Source organism: Oncorhynchus keta, chromosome 8 (assembly GCF_023373465.1).
Source record: "Oncorhynchus keta strain PuntledgeMale-10-30-2019 chromosome 8, Oket_V2, whole genome shotgun sequence".
Taxonomy (NCBI): Eukaryota; Metazoa; Chordata; class Actinopteri; order Salmoniformes; family Salmonidae; genus Oncorhynchus; species Oncorhynchus keta.
The window spans coordinates 30575290-30591209 of NC_068428.1; the positions used below are offsets into that span (position 1 = coordinate 30575290).

The following is a 15920-nucleotide window of genomic DNA, read 5'->3' on the forward strand; positions in this document are numbered from 1 at the left end:
GGCTGGAACATACTGCATTTGGCTGGAACCTACAGTGTTTGGCTAGGCTGGAACCTGCTGGGTTTGGCTCGGCTGGAACCTACTAGTTTTGGCTAGGCATGTACCTACTGGGTTTGGCTAGGCTGGAACCTACTGGGTTTGGCTAGGCTGGAACCCACTGTGTTTGGCTCGGCTGGAACCTACTGGGTTTGGCTAGACATGAACCTACTGGGTTTGGCACAGCTGGAACCTACTGGGTTTGGCACGGCTGGAACCTATTGGGTTTGGCACAGCTGGAACCTGCTCGGCTGGAATCTACTGGGTTTGGCTCGGCTGGAACCTACTGGGTTTGGCTCGGCTGGAACCTACTGGGTATGGCACGGCTGGAACCAACTGGGTTTGGCTCGGCTGGAACCTACTGGGTTTGGCTCGGTTGGAACCTACTGGGTTGGGTTGTTAAGACTGTTAGCCACTGTACAATTTCTCCAACATGATGTCTGGTCTAGGACCCCAACTCAATCAAGTGCAGTCTGAAGATAGAGGCAAACGGCAATGCTGGTTCACATAGAATGTTTACACTGCATCAGATGTTGGTAACTGTGTTACAAATAACACACCATGCAACCTGTTTTTCTTACACTCTTACAGACATTGTCATTGGATATTTATGCAAAACCACACCTGTTCACACCCTTTAACATTCTGAGTTAACTCGTAGTAACTGGAGTCGTAGTGCAGAGGAACAGCCTGGAGGGGGGTTGTAGCTGTGATGGAAGTGCACTGACGTGTGTCTTCACCACTCATCAATTGATGAGGTGAACAGGACAATCAATGGCCGATCAATAAAAACAATACAGTGTATGGCCATTCAGTTTAATGGATCCCAACAGACATTTCCATTTTATGGGGCCGGGATTGAAACCAGAGTACTCACAGTACATGGATAGACACAACATGACAATAAAGTGCCTTTTTAATTTAATCAACAATCTGGATACACAAAGCACCTCTGGAAAGAAAGCATATTGGGGCGACAGGTAGCCTAGTGGTTAGAGCGTTGGGACAGTAACTGAAAAGTCGCTAGATCGAATTCCCGAGCTAACAAGGTAAAAATCTGTCGTTCTACCCCTGAACAAGGCAGTTAACCCACTGTTCCTAGGTCGTCATTGTTAATGAGAATTTGTTCTTAACTGACTTGCCTAGTTAAACAAAGGTTTAATACAAAAATAACAAATGTACTCAGAGGAAAAACCAAAACTTATCGTTGTGGTTGAAATCTAGTTGAAAATTAAACAAGAACTGTATACTGACTCGTCACTTTGGATTTGATGCAACATTGAGAAGGTACACTGAGATAACAAGAAAACAATGTTGGCCCAACCACTGTGTCCGACGGTAATTTGCAGGACTTACAGTAGACGTCGACCCGTATGGACTTGATGGCCGGGGAGCCCAAGCCATTCTCAGCCTTGCAGTAGTAGCGTCCCCCTTGGTGTCTCTGGATCTTGGTGATGTGCAGCGTCTCGTTAAACACACTCGAGTCCTGGAAGCGGTCAGACACACTGCCTGCTGTCTTGGTCCATCGGATCTGGTGGAGGAAATATGGTTGTTTAGATGACTTACAGATGTAGGATCTTAATTTGAGCCAGTTTGCTACAGCAGGAAAATAATCCTGCAGCAACAGAACATTTTTATTATTATGTGGATGATAATTAATGGAGATTTTTTTACGGGTAAAGGAAAATCAAGTCTGAAATTTCAAAGTGGAAATTACAAACTCTAGAAGCCTTTTAAAAACCTCAACTATATGACACCTCAAATATACTACACGTTTCTGTTAACCTCTTTCAGCCCTGGAAAGGTGAGTCTCTACTCTACCAATTTCATCTTCTCATTACAACCACATCTAATACACTGTCTGACTCTTCCCCTCCTCAAAGAAGATCTGATATCCCTATCTGTTAGAGTAAAACCCTCAATCACTTCACTGTCTTTCACTAACTGGTGCAACACCCTTAACCCTGTAGCAGGGGGTGGTAATGAAAGGTGAACTAGCATTCAGTTCATTCCTCTGGTCTACAACATGGAGGTGTAATTGACCCTCCATCATCTTTGTCTCTCCTGTTCTCATTAAAGCCTGGACAGGTGGTGCAGGCTGACAGAGACAGAACCACTGAACATGGGAGTTAATTCATCTCTTTTTTTCAGCTACTGCTATATCACCCCAGATATATACTGGGTTAGCTAAACGACAGCATACCCACACATGTAAGTATGTATGCACATAAGTGCTCACACACAGACTGGTTTTGCCTCCACAGTCAACACACACAACATAGCTCTGCTGTCTGTGTGAGCAGAGAGAGAGAGAGAGAGAGAGAGAGAGAGAGAGAGAGAGAGAGAGAGAGAGAGAGAGAGAGAGAGAGAGAGAGAGAGAGAGAGAGAGAGAGAGAGAGAGAGAGAGAGAGAGAGAGCTACGCAGCATATCATTATCACCGCCGTTTTGTTAGAGTGTGTGTTTGTTAGTGTGAAATCAAATGTTATTTGTCACATGCACCGAATACAACAAATGTAGACTTTACTCTGAAATGCTTATTTACGAGGTCTTTCCTAACAATTCAGAAATAAAAAGTACAAAAAAATACATTTTTTCCCTAGAATGGGAAATAGTAACAAAATAACAAGTCTACAGTGTATAACGAGGCTACAGTGTATAACGAGGCTACAGTGTATAACGAGGCTACAGTGTATAACGAGGCTACAGTGTATAACGAGGCTACAGTGTATAACGAGGCTACAGTGTATGTGTGTGATGCATCAGAGTGGGGTTCAAACCCTAACATTCCATCTATTGTCCAAGCTAGAGGCCAAAGTCAGAGACAGAGAGAACACACTTCAGATGTATGTAGCCATGGAGTTTATTATTAGCCTGACAACAGTCCTTCTCTGGCCTCAGGCTGTTGTTCACAGTGGGGGAAGAACAAACTAACTAGCCACAGTCTTTGTATGTCAGATAAACTAGCCTTAAGTTTATATGTCACATTAAAAGGGAACTAAAACTCAGAGATCCTACCCGCACAACTGGTCCTGTAGCTCAGTTGGTAGAGCATGGCGCTTGTAAGCTAGTGGGTTCGAAGTGTATGCACACTGTAAGTCATGCGTCTGCTAAATGGCATATATTATTATTATTATTACTCTCTCCCAGGAGTTATTAAATAAGTTATGAGGATAAATTAGATTGTTCTCTGAATTCTCATTCCACCATCCTTTCTCCTTCCTCTCCTTTACTTCTCCTCCAGATACAGTACCATCATAAATACTAAGAGAGACAGTGAGAGAGTGAGAAAAAAAGTGAGAGAGAGAAAGACAGAGATATAGACTGAGACAGAGAGAGAGCTGGCTTCAGCACAATTCAGTATTCTACCAGCTTATATTCTCCCATTTATTTCCTCTCCTCTGCCTTTTGTGTGAAGAGCTTTTGAGTTCCAGCAAAGCACCAATATCAGTGTATTGTTCGAGGGCCACTAAGAAGTGAGTATTCAAATAGCATCCATGGTTTTCAAAGGGAAAGTGGTACTGTTTGTTTCACATGACGGTATACCACATCATCTGACTTACTGAGAAGCTTTGAAAGTCTTTCCGGGAGCCCCACAGCCATTTTGCTCTACACTCTTTCCTTTAAACTTCCTTTATGTGGGTGCTAGGGTATGTCTGTCTGCCTGGGAGCTAGTGCATGTCTGTCTGTCTGGGAGCTAGTGTATGTCTGTCTGTCTGGGAGCTAGTGTATGTCTATCTGTCTGGGAGCTAGTGTATGTCTATCTGTCTGGGAGTGTATGTCTGTCTGTCTGGGAGCTAGGGTATGTATGTCTGTCTGCCTGAGAGCTAGGGTATGTATGTCTGTCTGTCTGGGAGCTAGTGTATGTCTGTCTGTCTGGGAGCTAGTGTATGTCTGTCTGTCTGGGAGCTAGTGTATGTCTATCTGTCTAGGAGCTGGTGTATGTCTATCTGTCTGGGAGCTAGTGTATGTCTATCTGTCTGGGAGTGTATGTCTGTCTGTCTGGGAGCTAGGGTATGTATGTATGTCTGCCTGGGAGCTAGGGTATGTCTGTCTGCCTGGGAGCTAGGGTATGTCTGTCTGCCTGGGTGCTAGGGTATGTCTGTCTGTCTGTCTGGGAGCTAGGGTATGTCTGTCTGGGTGCTAGGGTATGTCTGCCTGGGTGCTAGGGTATGTATGTCTGTCTGTCTGGGAGCTAGGGTATGTCTTTCTGTGTATATCCACCAGGGCATTGTGAGAGTAAGCCTGGGAGTACAGTTTGACCCTCTCTTCTCTTCTTGATCTAAGACAATCATTGAAGATCTGAGAGGAATAACTGTGTATTTATCTTTATTATAATACAGCTCAATCCAAGCTGAGTTTCAATTCAGCTGATACCCATGTAGCTCTTTCTAATAATGTAGAGGGCAGTGACTAAGGGTTAAGGGCTGAGGATGGACTTATACAGGCTGAAAGTTATGGCCAAACTTCCTAATGTCACAATTTAACACTTTAATTTTAGGGCATTATCTTTAATTGCATGTCCAATAACTGTGTACTGTTCTAGCCTGCTTTATCACACGTTTGTGGGTCACAACATTTGTTATCATTACAAATAGGCCTGTGTCTTGTTTACATTTACTTTCAATACTACAGTTCAAAAGGTTACACAGGAGTGAAATGGCCTCTGAATCACATTCTTCAGACTACAACACACAGAGAAACGTTACATATCCCCATCAATCAAGAGCATTAAAAACCATAAAAGCGGTTAGTTCCCATGCAGAAAAATAAACACAATAATAATCCCATTCTTCTTGTAAATCATCATTCAGTCTAGTCTCTGGCATTCTAATAAAAAAAATCTACATTAGCCTGTAAGGAACGTTGCTCTCCCAGCAGTGTTGGACAACACACAGTGATGCTGGGGTTGTATGTCGGAGCATGCGTCGTCAGCTGATCTCCCACGCTGCAACGCTGTACCTGGCCCCTTCTCTGTCCTACCATCTTTGAGCTCTCAAGGTTTCCGAAGGAGAAGGTCTATAAAAAGCCAAGTGTGGCCAACTGTGGTGTAAAGTACTTAAGTTAAAATATTGTAAAGAAAGTCGATTTTTTTGGGTATCTGTGCTTTACTATTCAAATTTTTGACTACTTTTACTTTTAATCCACTAACAGTATTCAATTGATAGTTAGTCTTGTCTCATTACTGCAACTCCCATATGGACTAAGGAGAGGGTTGAGAGCCGTGCATCCTTTGAAGCACAACCCAAACAAGCTACACAGCTTCTTGACACACTTAGGTCAGAAGCACCAATGAGTTGGAAAAAACACTGTACACCTGGTGACAGTGTCAGTGTGCACTGTACCCGGCCTACCACAGGAGTCGCTAGTGCACGATGGGATAAGGACATCCCTGCCAGCCTAGCCCGGATGAGGCTGGGCCAATTGTGTGACGACCCATGGGTCTCCTGGTCGCGGCCAGCTGCGACAGAGCCTGAACTCAAACCCAGAATCTCTAGCTTGCACTGCAGTGCAATAGACCACTGCGCCACTCGTGAGGCACCAAAAAGATGTACTTTTTACTCCCATACATTTTCCCTGACACCAAAAAGTACTCGTTAGATTTAGAATTCTCAGGCAGGACAGAAGTATTGTCCAATTCATGCACCTTCATCCACATTCCCACTGCCTCTGATCTGATGGACTATACACAAACACTGCATTTCTAAATTATGTTTGAGTGTTGAAGTGTGCCCGTCTGTCCGTACATTTTAAAAACAAGAAAATGATACTGTCTGGTTTGCTTAATATAAGGAATTGACGTATAGCATTTGAGTATTTTTTTCACTACTGTACTTTCAGTAAGTACATTTAAAACCAGAAACTTTTAAACTTTTAGCATTTTATTGGGTAACTTTTGCTTTTACTTGAGGCATTTTCGATTAAGGTATCTTTACTTTTACTTGAGTACCTTTTCCACCACTGGTGGCCAAGTATGACAATAGAATGGCAAGAGAAAAACAGACATGGGTACATATCACAGACTGACTGATTTGCAATGTCTTTTCAACCCAAAATACTTATTTTCAATGTATTTTGCTCATAGGAAATTTTGTTCATTTCAACTAAGATTGAAAGGTCTGAATCACAGAATTAACAGGTACCAAATCATAAACAACAGAAGACGAATATCCAACCATCTATCCAACCAACGATTCAACCATCAAACAATTCAGCCAACCATCCATCCATCCAACCAACCATTTAACTATCCAACTATCCAACCAGCCAACTATCCAACCATCCAACCACACAACCATCCAAGTGGCTGTACCATAGCCCAGGGAGAATGGGGGTGTCTAGGATCACACTCCACACTCCAGGCCACAACTAACCCCTGGATAAACTACAATATCTTTAGCTATATCCTCCCATGATTATACAATACTGGGGGCAGCTATACCCAATCTTCCCACTCCAGGGAACCAACTACAGTATCTACAGTAACTATATTCTTCTACAGCCTTTGGCCCCCTGGCATAGATGCTAGACCCTAGCCTGCTTGACACTCATGGCTGTATGCGGCTAAATTAAACCACCTGACCCTCTTACCCACCTGTCTGAACTTGACCCAGCAGACAATTGAAACAAAAAATTGGCGGTGTTGGGTGTTTACTCTGTGGTGTAGCTGGCGTGTGTGTGTGTGTGTGTGTGTGTGTGTGTGTGTGTGTGTGTGTGTGTGTGTGTGTGTGTGTGTGTGTGTGTGTGTGTGTGTGTGTGTGTGTGTGTGTGTGTGTGTGTGTGTGTGTGTGTGTGTGTGTGTGTGTGTGTGGGTGTGTGGTGTGTGTGTGTGTGTGTGTGTGTGTGTGTGTGTGTGTGTGTGTGTGTGTGTGTGTGTGTGTGTGTGTGTGTGTGTGTGTGTGTGTGTGTGTGTGTGTGTGTGCTCAGTGGTGTTGCTGGCATAGTCAGACTGTGTCCTCAAACACAGTGTGAGTGTACAGACTGGAGGCAGGCCAGAGTCCAGCTCAGAAGATACCTCAGGGGAGAGAGAAAGATGGCTCTATCATGGGAATTACATCTCATAGTGGCTGTCACTCCATCCATTATTTCACAGGTGCTGAGTGAAACCAGTCCAATCTAATACCTGTCTCTGTCAGATTGTAATGTTTTGGTGAACCCAAAAAAGTGATTGTGACGAATCCTTTTACACACTTATAATATGTTGAATGCCAATTGATAAACAATTTAACATTGACTTAACTCTTCAACATAACTTAGATTCCAATGGGTGTAGTTACTATGTAAATTTTGCTTGGCTACCAAGGCAAACGCCACACCACACCCATGAACGTTTTTTCTCCGACCCCTCTAGAATGCGAAAACATTCGAACCATCTGATTGGTCCCAGAAATTAATGGGTAGGGCCAGAGCCAGAACACACGTGGGTGAAGCAACGTTTTCGAAGTACATAATTAGCTTTGATACTCTGATTGGTTAGAGACGATCCAATCACTGATGAATTTCACCACAAACGACGTCACCACAAACGACTTTCAATGATGGAAGATTCAGACTGAGATGTAGCGAACGATAGAGCAGTGGAAGAATTCAGTGTGAGTAGTCGGCAAAATGTACATTGCTGCCGAGTTGAATGTTGCTTATAATGAATAGGCTTATAATTGCATCTCTTTGGAGTACATTGGGTACTTCCAGGCTTTGTTTCTAATAGCAAGACCTTATAAAGTGCAAGGACTTGCAACTGATGCTCAGAGGGTTGATCCTCTATGAACAGATACACATGGTTCTTCTGCATTATCACTGTTCACCAACGTGGTGCAGAATATGTGAATGTAAGAATGAAAGCTTCTGTACGTGAGATAGCCAGTAAAGTGCATGTCTGCGTCCCAAATGGAACGTGATTCCCTACATAGTGCAGGGCCCCAGGGCCCAATTGGCCCTGGTCAACAGTAGTGCACAGTGGGGCGGCAGGGTAGCCTAGTGGTTAGCCTAGTGGTTAGAGTGTTGGACTAGTAACCGGAAGGTTGCACATCGGACATCTGGTTGGACGAGAGCCACAGTCTCCATCAGTGGGGGGTCTGAGGGGGATGTTGGTCATTTAAAGAGCGTTGCATGTTTATAGACCTGAAAATAATGAAATGCTGGTAAAATTGGTAACAATGGCCCTGTTTAGGTCAAAGTTGGCTTGCTCACTTTGTGCGGCGCTGGTGCTATAACTGTCTCTCACACGTCTCAGTCAGGGTACTACCAAGGGAGCTGCTTGTTCTTACTTAGGGAGAAGGACAAGCCCACTGGTGCTATAACTGTCTCTCACACGTCTCAGTCAGGGTACTACCAAGGGAGCTGCTTGTTCTTACTTAGGGAGAAGGACAAGCCCACTGGTGCTATAACTGTCTCTCACACGTCTCAGTCAGGGTACTACCAAGGGAGCTGCTTGTTCTTACTTAGGGAGAAGGACAAGCCCACTGGGCACACACATGTTGAATCAATGTTGTTTCCACATAATTTCAATAAAATTACGTTTATTTGTGACATTTATTTGTGCCCAGCGGGAGGTATGTCGTGTAATGGGGATGTCTTTAGGTGTATGCAATTGATAAAATAGTACAGGGATTGTGACATGACTTTATAGAGATTAACTTCACAATGACAATGACTCCAATGTCATGTGAGGTCAAAATGGATCAGGGGCTTGGTGGATATTGGTAGCAACACCAAAGTTGTGGGTTCAACTCCACATATACATTTATATTGTATGTGTGTTAACTAAGTTGCTTTTTATAACACTGCCAACTTTAAGAAGAATATAAGAATACTTTCCTTTCAGATAGCAGACATTCTTTGTTTTGTTTTCAATCACACCCATGCACCATTGGTCATTTAAAAAATGTCATGACAAGTGTTCCCCTTCCTCCTAATCAAAACTTTATCTTTCTTCTCTTTCTTTTCTATATACTATAACCTTGCTCCTCTCTTGGGGAGGAAAGAGTTAAGTCAAATTAGCATGCAGTAGAACAAACAAACTTTGAAAAGAGTAAAACAAGGAGGAAAAAACATGCAGAGGCGAAGACTGTGAACTCGCTTGGAAGATTTAATTCTAATGAAAAGATGAAGGGTTATTATTCACTTACATTCTATACTTGATAAGAGCGGACACAACTTATGTTTTCCCAGCAGCCTCAGGACTAGCACACCAGTACCAACTACCCCCAAATAACCCCCTCTTCTTCCTATCTACTCTTTAGTCCCTACAACCCCCTAACCCTTCGTACCCCCCTCTACCACCCCAGAACCACCTGAGACCCAGGCTGCTCCATCTCTAAGCCCAGAGTGACAGCCCTGTTCCTTCCCTGCCATGGGATCTGACTGGGGCTCATAATGACTCACTTTCAAAGGAAATCCTGACTCTCCTGCTATTGCCATGTAGCCCTTTGATGTCTCTCTCTCTCTCTCTCTCCCCATCTTTCTCTCTCTCCCTCTCTGTCGTTATCCTTCTCTATCGCTCTCCCTCCTTCTCTCTCTCTCTCTCACTTTTATCACACATTTTAATTAACAGGATAGGGGATAGAAGTCAAGGCAGGGGAAATAACAAGTTGTCACTACGCATGAGAGCAGAAGATGAATCGCGAGTCGGAGTGTTTCACTAATTTAAGTGGCCCTCACCTTTTCAATGGGAATTAAAAAATCAATAGCCTTCTCTGCATCTGAATCAACAGGACAGGATGTGTACAAATGAATGCTAAATATATCGATCAAAGGGGAATTAAATATGAATTAATGTAAATGGCGGACAATCCCGTCCCTAGATGTCGCTGAGTCCCATTTAATTTGTCTAATCGAGCAAATTGGATACAATGTTGGACACATGTACTACTTACCAGAAAAAGGTAATACATTATTGTCAAGTCTTAGCCGCACCGTTGCAGAGCTGACAGGATGTTCTGTTTTACATGAGAGAATAATGTCTGTTCTACATAAATTTATGTCCGAATGTTCCGTAATATAATATCATCTGAACTATCCCTGTGAAGACTCATCGTGGGTGGGAATAAGCATTTGATTGAAACTGTCAAGAACCAATCAAAAGTACTTTGCCCTGGGGGCTCAACACTTTAATTGGTTGGAATCCCAGAGCTTAATTAAACACAGAGCATGGATGAAAAGATCCTTGTTAAGATGCTGAGGACCCACTCTGCTCCCTCCTCCTGCATTCACAACACACATCAACATGTTTCCTGTCTTTATTTATTCATTTATTTACTTGCCTTGTGATGTTGACTCGGCAGATGTGGTTTCTGTTTTGTCTTCACAATTCTCATTAGATCTGCCAGCTTTTAATTATGAATATGCAGGTGCACAGTACAATACGGAGCAGCAATAATTGGGGGATTACATTTATAAGCCGGTTCAGTGGGGAGACGCGTGGAGTGAGAGCTCTGTGGTGCTGATACAGAATCTAAAGCCCAGACCTAGCTAAGCATATGTAAGGGATAATCAAAGAGGGGGCTATGAGCTCTATGGAAAATAATGAACGATGTGGAAGGTGTGTTCCACAATCAGCTACCGGAGTGAAACTGACCTTCCACGGAGTTGCATTATTTTTCAGAGAACGCATGGAGCCCCGAGCTGATTATCCATTTAATACCATGGCTATAATTTAACACATTTGCCACTACTGAAGTAGCTAGCACGTTTACTTGATACTGTAGCTACAGTAGTTGCTGTTGTAACCAAACAAACAGACTTTAGCTAGACAAACCATCAAGCCTAGTTTGCAATTATGAAAATTGAAATCAACAATACCAATACTGTTTTCAAATAGACTTTTGTTTTCAAAAGCAGTTCAAACAAAACGCGTGAAAATAAACTATAGCCATTGAATTCTACCGTGCAAATATACTGTGTGTTATTAGGAAATAATGCATGCTCTGGAATGCCCTTTAAGCCAATCAGAAAGGAGTATTCAACAATCACAATCACTTACTTCCAAGATGGCGTAGCAGTCGAACGTCTTGTCGTGTCCCTTGTATATATCGGTTTTTATATTTTTTAAACATATTTTTCTTCGTATATCTTTTAAAACATTTTGTTAAACCTCAACTTCTAAATACTCTCCTGCAACCCGCCTCACCCAATGTAGCTATTTTATTCTAAAGTACTTATATCTACTTTGGATCCGGAACCCCTCAACTGAAGCTAGCCAGCTAACTACCAGCTAGCTACCAGCTATCAGTCAGCAAACCATTGCTAGCGGTCTTCAGCTAACCGGTCATCAGCTAACCTTTAGCTCGGAAAGCTCTCGCCAGTTCGAACAACGCGACTCTAACCAGAGCATAACGGGCCTATTATTTTTTATCCCCAGATTCCCACCGGATTCCCACCGCAAACGGAACATTTTCAGCTGGATTCTTCACAACTAGCTATCTAGCTAACCGCAACCCCGGATGATTACTCCTGGCTAGCGTTTCCACCCACTTAGCTTGAAGCTAGCCCGGCCAGAGCTCCTGTGCTACCACCGAAGCATACTCCTGGGCTACAATATCCGGATCCTCGACCAGTCTATCGATGTCACCGCATGAAGAGGAATAAACAGACTCACCCCATCGCGACATCCTTGCTTGCTAATTCGGCCTGATAACTGCTAGCTTGTTTAGCCCCGGTCCGCTAACTGCTACCTTGTTTAGCCCTGGCCTACTAACTGTTAGCTTGTTAGCACAAGCCTTCTAACCGTCAGAATCGCCGCGTCCCAAACACTCACTGGACCCATATTTACTTTCGCTTTTCGATTTTTAATTTGTTTATACCTTCCGGTAACCTGCCTCACCCAATGTGATACGGAATCGCCATTATTTTACATTTTTACAACACACTCAAGAACCTCCAGAAGCTAACCAGCTAACTAGCTACAAGCTATTTAGTCATTGTTAGCCACTCTTAACTGTTTTTTAACAGTGGATAACACTCGCCAGTCCAGCTTCCCTGCCCCATCCACCGCTGCCCCCCTGGACACTGATCACTTGGCTACATAGCTGATGCATGCTAGACTGTCCATTAATCACGGTACTCCATTCTGCTTGTTTATGTTTTATCTGTCGGCCCCAGCCGCACTCAGGCTCTGTGTGTAGTTCATCCGACCCCCCCTGCCTAGCCTACGCCATTTTACCTGCTGTTGTTGTGCTAGATGATTAGCTGTTGTTGTCTCACCTACTGTTTTAGCTACTGTTTTAGCTAGCTCTCCCAATTCAACACCTGTGATTACTGTATGTCTCCCTCAAATGTCAATATGCCTTGTATACTGTTGTTCAGGTTAGTTATCATTGTTTTAGTTTACAATGGAGCCCCTAGATCCACTCTTCATACCCCTGATACCTCCTTTGTCCCACCTCCCACACATGCGGTGACCTCACCCATTACAACCAGCATGTCCAGAGATACAACCTCTCTCATCATCACCCAGTGCCTGGGCTTACCTCCGCTGTACCCGCACCCCACCATACCCTTGTCTGAGCATTATGCCCTGAATATATTCTACCATGCCCAGAAATCTGCTCCTTTCATTCTCTGTCCCCAACGCTCTAGGCGACCAGTTTTGATAGCCTTTAGCCGCACCCTCATACTACTCCTCCTCTGTGATGTGGAGGTAAACCCAGGCCCTGCATGTCCCCAGGCACCCTCATTTGTTGACTTCTGTGGTCGAAAAAGCCTTGGTTTCATGCATGTCAACATCAGAAGCCTCCTCCATAAGTTTGTTTTACTCACTGCTTTAGCACACTCTGCTAACCCTGATGTCCTTGCCGTGTCTGAATCCTGGCTCAGGAAGGCCACCAAAACTTCAGAGATTTCCATACCCAACTATAACATCTTCCGTCAAGATAGAACTGCCAAAGGGGGAGGAGTTGCAGTCTACTGCAGAGATAGCCTGCAAAGTAATGTCATACTTTCCAAGTCCATACCCAAACAGTTCGAACTACTAATCTTGAAAATTACTCTCTCCAGAAATAAGTCTCTCACTGTTGCCGCCTGCTACCGACCCCCCTCAGCACCCAGCTGTGCCCTGGACACCATTTGTGAATTGATTGCCCCCCATCTAGCTTCAGAGTTTGTTCTGTTAGGTGACCTAAACTGGGATATGGTTAACACCCCGGCAGTCCTACAATCTAAGCTAGATGCCCTCAATCTCACACAAATCATAAAGGAACCCACCAGGTACAACACTAAATCTGTGAAACAAGGGAACCCTCATAGATGTCATCCTGACCAACTGGCCCTCCAAATACACCTCCGTTGTCTTCAACCAGGATCTCAGCGATCACTGCCTCATTGCCTGTATCCGCTACGGAGCCGCAGTCAAACGACCACCCCTCATCACTGTCAAACGCTCCCTAAAACACTTCTGTGAGCAGGCCTTTCTAATCGACCTGGCCCGGGTATCCTGGAAGGACATTGACCTCATCCCGTCAGTTGAGGATGCCTGGTCATTCTTTAAAAGTAACTTCCTCACCATTTTAGATAAGCATGCTCCGTTCATAAAATGCAGAACTAAGAACAGATATAGCCCTTGGTTCACTCCAGACCTGACTGCCCTTGACCAGCACAAAAACATAATGTGGCGGACTGCAATAGCATCGAACAGTCCCCGCGATATGCAACTGTTCAGGGAAGTCAGGAACCAATACACACAGTCAGTCAGGAAAGCTAAGGCCAGCTTCTTCAGGCAGAAGTTTGCATCCTGTAGCTCCAACTCCAAAACGTTCTGGGACACTGTGAAGTCCATGGAGAACAAGAGCACCTCCTCCCAGCTGCCCACTGCACTGAGGCTAGGTAACACGGTCACCACCGATAAATCCATGATTATCGAAAACTTCAACAAGCATTTCTCAACGGCTGGCCATGCCTTCCGCCTGGCTACTCCAACCTCGGCCAACAGTTCCACCCCCCCCGCAGCTACTCGCCCAAGCCTCTCCAGGTTCTCCTTTACCCAAATCCAGATAGCAGATGTTCTGAAAGAGCTGAAAAACCTGGACCCATACAAATCAGCTGGGCTTGACAATCTGGACCCTCTTATTTCTGAAACTATCCGCCGCCATTGTCGCAACCCCTATTACCAGCCTGTTCAACCTCTCTTTCATATCGTCTGAGATCCCCAAGGACTGGAAAGCTGCCGCAGTCATCCCCCTCTTCAAAGGGGGAGACACCCTGGACCCAAACTGTTACAGACCTATATCCATCCTGCCCTGTCTATCTAAGGTCTTCGAAAGCCAAGTCAACAAACAGGTCACTGACCATCTCGAATCCCACCGTACCTTCTCCGCTGTGCAATCTGGTTTCCGAGCCGGTCACGGGTGCAACTCAGCCACGCTCAAGGTACTAAACGATATCATAACCGCCATCGATAAAAGACAGTACTGTGTAGCCGTCTTCATCGACCTTGCCAAGGCTTTTGACTCAGTCAATCACCATATTCTTATCGGCAGACTCAGTAGCCTCGGTTTTTCGGATGACTGCCTTGCCTGGTTCACCAATTACTTTGCAGACAGAGTTCAGTGTGTCAAATCGGAGGGCATGCTGTCCGGTCCTCTGGAAGTCTCTATGGGGGTGCCACAGGGTTCAATCCTCGGGCCGACTCTTTTTTCTGTATATATCAATGATGTTGCTCTTGCTGCAGGCGATTCCCTGATCCACCTCTACGCAGACGACACCATTCTATATACTTCCGGCCCGTCCTTGGACACTGTGCTATCTAACCCCCAAACGAGCTTCAATGCCATACAACACTCCTTCCGTGGCCTCCAACTGCTCTTAAACGCTAGTAAAACCAAATGCATGCTTTTCAACCGTTCGCTGCCTGCACCCGCACGCCTGACCAGCATCACCACCCTGGATGGTTCCAACCTTGAATATGTGGACATCTATAAGTACCTAGGTGTCTGGCTAGACTTTAAACTCTCCTTCGAGACTCATATCAAACATCTCCAATCGAAAATCAAATCAAGAGTCGGCTTTCTATTCCGCAACAAATCCTCCTTCACTCACGCCGCCAAACTTACCCTAGTAAAACTGACTATCCTACCGATCCTCGACTTCGGCGATGTCATCTACAAAATTGCTTCCAACACTCTACTCAGCAAACTGGATGCAGTTTATCACAGTGCCATCCATTTTGTCACTAAAGCACCTTATACCACCCACCACTGCGACTTGTACGCTCTAGTCGGCTGGCCCTCGCTACATATTCGTCGCCAGACCCACTGGCTTCAGGTCATCTACAAGTCCATGCTAGGTAAAGCTCCGCCTTATCTCAGTTCACTGGTCACGATGGCAACACCCATCCGTAGCACGCGCTCCAGCAGGTGTATCTCACTGATCATCCCTAAAGCCAACACCTCATTTGGCCGCCTTTCGTTCCAGTTCTCTGCTGCCTGTGACTGGAACGAATTGCAAAAATCGCTGAAGTTGGAGACTTTTATCTCCCTCACCAACTTCAAACATCTGCTATCTGAGCAGCTAACCAATCTCTGCAGCAGTACATAGTCTATCGGCAAATAGCCCACCCATTTTTACTTACCTCATCCCCATACTGTTTTTATTTATTTACTTTTCTGCTCTTTTGCACACCAATATCTCTACCTGTACATGGCCATCTGATCATTTATCACTCCAGTGTTAATCTGCAAAATTGTAATTATTCGCCTACCTCATGCCTTTTGCACACAATGTATATAGACTCCACTTTTTTTTCTTCCTATTGTGTTATTGACTTGTTAATTGTTTACTCCATGTGTAACTCTGTGTTGTCTGTTCACACTGCTATGCTTTATCTTGGCCAGGTCGCAGTTGCAAATGAGAACTTGTTCTCAACTAGCCTACCTGGTTAAATAAAGGTGAAATA

The 15920-nt window shown here is 44.5% G+C and overlaps 1 protein-coding gene across 2 annotated transcripts in view; it reads right to left on the reverse strand.

Annotated features, from left to right (window-relative positions):
• LOC118371785 (MAM domain-containing glycosylphosphatidylinositol anchor protein 2) overlaps positions 1 to 15920 on the reverse strand; it is a 473444-nt gene that overhangs the window by 310775 nt on the left and 146749 nt on the right. For both annotated transcript variants that reach the window (XR_008141009.1, XM_052523975.1), the window contains exon 3: positions 1393 to 1567. Coding sequence is in view for 1 of the 2 variants with exons in the window: in XM_052523975.1 (XP_052379935.1) it covers positions 1393 to 1567 (175 nt within the window). In the remaining variant the exon portion in view is untranslated. The remainder of the gene's footprint in view (positions 1 to 1392; positions 1568 to 15920) is intronic.